This window comes from Syngnathus leptorhynchus, chromosome 8 (assembly GCF_054491065.1).
Source record: "Syngnathus leptorhynchus isolate UIUO chromosome 8, UIUO_Slep, whole genome shotgun sequence".
Lineage (NCBI taxonomy): Eukaryota > Metazoa > Chordata > Actinopteri > Syngnathiformes > Syngnathidae > Syngnathus > Syngnathus leptorhynchus.
This window is the reverse complement of record NC_141202.1, coordinates 10,614,454-10,619,884: the sequence shown is the minus strand read 5'-3', so window position 1 is coordinate 10,619,884 and position 5,431 is coordinate 10,614,454. Positions and strand designations below refer to the sequence as shown.

At 45.5% G+C, this 5,431-nt stretch overlaps 1 protein-coding gene across 1 annotated transcript; it reads right to left on the bottom strand.

Annotated features, from left to right (window-relative positions):
* Positions 1 to 1,017: 1,017 nt before the first annotated feature.
* kcnj14 (potassium inwardly rectifying channel subfamily J member 14) lies at positions 1,018 to 5,294 on the bottom strand. Its single transcript, XM_085918423.1, has 3 exons — positions 4,278 to 5,294; positions 3,345 to 3,662; positions 1,018 to 3,049 (listed from the first exon to the last, which is right to left on the bottom strand). The coding sequence occupies exons 1-3, from the start codon at positions 5,256 to 5,258 to the stop codon at positions 2,825 to 2,827; spliced, it is 1,524 nt and encodes a 507-aa protein (XP_085774549.1). The 5' UTR covers positions 5,259 to 5,294; the 3' UTR covers positions 1,018 to 2,824.
* Between the last annotated feature and the right edge of the window lie 137 nt (positions 5,295 to 5,431).

Below are 5,431 nucleotides of genomic sequence, written 5' to 3'. Positions count from 1 at the left end.
ACTCGGCGAGAGCCGTCCGCCCCTTGACTGGCACGACACGGAAGCGGTGACGAATGGCGTCAAAGCAATGACGCTGCTGACCAATGATGACAGATGTAGGGCGGGACTAAAATAAAAATCGACAAGCGAGACAGCCAACCGGAACGCTGTAGCAGGTGCCTGTGCGTCAGCCTCGCGAACCTTTGCGCGCCCTTTGTTTGTAACGACGCGGCTGTGGAGAAGGGAAACCTTCGCGCTGATCTGGGATCGGTTGAAGTTTCATGCTTAGCACTCGTACACGATTGCGAAACTGACTCCAGGTCCGCGATTCAGTTCGACCAGCCCAAAGCTTAATGAACAGCCCTGACGAGGATGATTTTTTTTTTTGACTGTAACGAATTACAAATACTAATTTATGATATTCATGTTCTTTATGTGTGTATTTATCTATTTATTTACTTTTTTTTTTTAACCTATTTATGAAGGTGTGGATGCGTTTATTTGTGTTTTTATTGTATTCTTCCACGTCATTTGAATAAATGCCTGTATTTGTACTCTATTTTATTAAAATAGACTTTGTAAACAGAAGCTGAGAGCGCAAGACTCGAAAAGGGGCAGACTAACAACCCTACCTCCCTCACTGGGTTAGTGGAAGGCATTTTCTCACGGCTCTGTATGAATTTTTTTTTTGCCTGGGGTGCCTCAAAGCAAAACATAATGATGAGCCATTTGTGTCAGTTGGAATAACTCAAAAATAAACCATTCGACCTTGATTTATTTGCTCACATACAGTCGGCTTCATTTGGAAGCCCCATATTTCAAAAGCAGCTCTAAATGTAAAGTGAAAATACAATTTTACAATAATATAAATACACAAATATGCAAGTTGTAGGAATAAAATCAGGGGTGGGAAAAAATATGCTTTCTTTCTTGGCTCATAACATTAAAAGAAACAAATATATCTCACAAACGCATTTCACCATATGTTTATTTATTTTTTAAACCTATGAATGACTTGGACCATTTGTCAATTTAAAAAAAATAATTATGAGGACCTTGAGCACACGTTTGCCCACCCCTGGTCTAAAATACATAGAGTGAAAGCCGTGACGTGATTTGAAAAGTACACGTCACTATTTTTCTGCAATGTTGAAAAAAAGTGCTAAAGTGATGGTGCTCTAAAGTTCAAGTTACATTTCACAGAAGTGAAGGGAGGCCCCGTGACCCACCGTGCAGCCTATAAATAGAACTTGAGGGTGGACGTTTATGGGAAGACACAACAATTGACAACATTCAAACACATAGGTTACAAAACCTCTACTGCGGTAACAGCAAGACAGAGGCAAGAACTTCATCACTGATATTAATCTTCCATGTATTCCTAAAATGAAAATGGAAGGAGGTTGTTTATTCAACAGGTAAACAGTGAAACGTGACAATTGAATAAACAGCTTTAGTTACTATTTAGTAAAATACAGTGCCGCACTCAAATTTGCAGATTCATCCTCCCCATTTGACAATTTAACAACGCAGGAATATATTCTTTATCATCTGTAAAGAAAAACGACTAACATTATTACAGCAGTTTACTGAGATTTTGGATAACCATAGAATCTGTGTAATTTTTGTATTATACTGCTCTCTAGTGGCGAATGTGCATACATCACAAGCAGCCACACGTGAATTAATCATAATGCACAAACTGTTTCATTTCTTTGCTGCCGAAGAACTACATTGAATTATGTTGAGGAGTTTCATTTAGCCAAAAGCAGTGATTCGGTGCCATCCTGTTGCATGAAGCGCACATTCACTTTATTCGTTGACTGACTTAACACAATAAACAATGTCCGCCCAAAATGGTTTGCTTTCAAAGGTTTTAAGAAACGCTAACATGACTGCTGCAGCTCTCAGTAGATCTTCAAATGTCGGTCAAAGGCACCACCCCAAGACAAATAGTCAGCATATGAACCGCTTGTAATATATCAGAAAGAAAATGGAGTATAGATGAACATACTGTCATTTGGTTTAGTACATCAGTTCAATCCTGCTCCAACCAAACAAGGCAAATCAACACGGCAAGTCCACCTCACCTCAGAGTAGGAAAATATACTTTATACATAACAAGACACTTTCAGGGTTAATATTCCTCCTCGTTCAAAACTATAACGTTGTGCTTTTGTGCAAGAATTTACGGAACAGTGAACCCCGGTTACACTGCAGATTCTTTACAGAGCAAAAAAGAAGCGAGAGAATAGATTGTGTGTGTTTATGTGTTCTTATGTTACAATTGTATGGTGTAGATTTATTGTTACAAATTTGGTTTCTTTTTTTTTAATCTATTGTAGATTAGTAGTGGAAGAAATCCCCGCAACAAAAAGGGGTTCACCGTCTTGTAAAATAATCAAAATAAAAATAAAAGCCACAATAATGTCACATTTCTGCATAGAATAAAAACAATGAACAGCAGACAGTAATTACATGGAAAAGCACAAAACTGCTGCTAGTTTGTTTTTCCATGTAATTTATGTCTAAAAATATATCATTTATACTTACCATATGAAAATAACGATGATAAATCAGCATAATACTGAGACAGATACATTCCTGAAGTGTATCTGCGAGGATGATACACGACCATAAAACGTTTCACTGGAAATGCAGTTGCAAGTGACGGCCAGCGTGGGGCGCTGTTGCTCGTCCTGTCCATGATGGGTGTGCTGCAGTGGTGATGGGCCAGATTGGGACGTCGCAGACTCAAGTTTTCAATTATTTGAAAAGATTGCCAGGACCAATCCGCCAACAAGGTCTTGGACTCACTCCAAACCCGCTTCTGGTTTCTGGTTTCTCAGTTGTAGTGAAGGTGGTCCGAAAGTCTCCTGTTTGATGCGGCAGGGAACACCGGGTCTTGGTCGGGTTCATCCTCAGGTGAAATGAGCTGAAGAGCCACTTCGTTCTCATAGCAGAAAGAAGAGCGAGTGCTATTTATGTATTTAAGCTCTGCGAGCTCTTTAGCGCTACACAAGGGCGTGTTTGGGATTTCGTACGTCCGATGGAAGAATGAGTAGTCCACCTGGGAAAAGGGAAAGAACAGCATGTTGTTGGTTTTTTAAACCAACATTTTGTTGCTTCAATTCTCTAGACATTGTGCTTCTCCTTAAAGTGTACACGCCTTTGCCACCTGGGGGCAGTATAATAATGACAGTCATGTCACAACTGTCTCAGTAAGATGTTTTTCACAGAGGATAAAGAATCTATACGATTGACTCCTGCTCTTTGTGGGAAGTAGGGACTCTGCAGATAATTGACGGCCATTATTGAGAGCATTTTCGTTCTCCTAATTGTGATAGAGGTGGTGTGGTCCATACCTCGTAGCAGTCCTTCTTCTCAAAGAGCACAGGTTCAAAACGATATCCCCACTGGATTTCCGATGCCAAATAGGAGCTGCGGCATTGCGTGGTCATCGCTGTGGCCTCCACCATGCCCTCCAGGATCACCACCACCTCCAGTTCGGTGTCGCTTTCCAGGGTCTCGCGGTCCATGTCGAAGAAAGGCGACTCGTCGTTGATCTCGTGGACGATCGTGACCGGCGAGACCAAGAAAATGCGGTCGGTGCCGGTGTCAAATCCAACGTTAATATCCAAATTGTCCAGCGGAAGGAACTCGCCTTCTTCTGTCACCCTTGACTGTTGATAGAAAAAAAAAACAACAACAACCGTGAAATCATGAGAACTATTTTGGGGGCGTGGCTAAAACAGGGCCCAGTGACTCGTGCTGGACATCGAGTAAAACTGGGACTGACATTGCGGTTCAATCATAACCACTCACAGCATTTACAATTTTTTTTTTCATCTGGAAAAAACTAATCCCATCTGTCCTTTCCTCTCTGCTCTGTTATTAAGTGAGATCACCTTCACAGATTCCCCCCCATGAGGATAAATTTGACAGCATCACCACTCGCACGCAAGACTTCTCGAGGTTCACGAAGGAGTTTGTTCAAATATCAGAACGACAATGCCGATATTCTTTACGTGGAGGAAAAACGAGATGACAAAGGGAAACGGTGAAGTAAGAGCGGGCAAGTTAATCCAGGGTAAATCTTCCTAACCTCCGAGGGAGACTAAAACAAGCTCTCATTAACTCCAGACCGCAGAATATGTAGCGGCCAGATGGTCTCGGCACCCTGTTTGTTTATCTTTTATCTGGACCGCAATCATTCCTAGCAGCAACTAAGGTGTTGATACGATTTTTGGATTTTTCCATCGGCAATGCTCTCGATCCAATAATGTCGTGTCACTTACCTTTAAAAGCTGCGCTCGGACGTGAGCCTCGACCAGGTGACTCTTGCGCAGGTTTCCGACTCTCCACATCATGCAGAGTTTGCCGTCCCTGAGGGCCACCACGGCGGTTTGAGAGAAGACCAGAGTTTGGTTGCGCTTCTTGGGCTTGGCCATCTTTGCCATGACCGCCCCGATGATGAAGGCGTCAATGATGCAGCCCACGATGCACTGCAAGACGACCGCCGCCACCGCCAGGGGGCATCGCTCGGTCACGCTTCGGAATCCGTAACCGATGGACGTCTGCGTCTCCAGCGAGAAGAGAAAGGCCGCCATGAAGCTGTTCACTTGGAGGAAGCAGGGTTCCTTCGCCGCCGCCTCTCTGTCAGCCTCTTCCGACGCCGAGGTGCCGGGAACGAGGCGGACGGAGAGGTCTCCGTGCGCGGAGGCAATGAGCCAGAAAGCACATCCAAAGAGTAGCCAGGAGAGGAGGAAGGAGAGAGTGAAGATGACCAGCATCCAGCGCCAGCGGATATCCACACAGGTGGTGAAGAGGTCACTGAGATAGCGCTGGCCCCTCTCGCTCATGTTGACAAAGGTAACGTTGCAGCGGCCGTCCTTGCCCACAAAGCGCTTTCGGGGCCCGCGGCCAGCCCGCTTGGCGTGCCGGCGGCTTGCGGTGGAGGGGGAAGAAAGGGAGTCCCGGTCCGAGCCGGACGGGCCTTCCCCTCTTCCTCCTACACTACTTCCTGAGCACATGGCCTCCGTTCTTTCCCCGCCTTCTCCTCCCGTCGACTCTCCGGTGGCATCGCAGTCAAGAGGCAATGCGATGCCGTTGACGACGTGGGTCGGGGACGGGCCCCTCGGGCTTCCCGACCCGGTTGGGCTCCCGCCTGCCCGAGCCATGTCGTCTGCACTCTGTGCCAGCCTCATGACTTCCTCCTCCTCGAGCGGCCCATCCACCACCACAGCACTGAAGCGCCGTTTCACACGTGCCGCGCCCATCGCGCAGCTTTCAAGTCTCACTTTGTCACACGGTCAAGTTGTGCGATGGAGTAACGACGGTAGGAGTCTTCGGTGCATCCTCGAAATAAAATCATCAAAATCCATACCCGTCAAGAATCCCCTTCAAAGTCATTGATCGGTTCCATGTTGCGGGTTTCCAAGAACGATCCTTT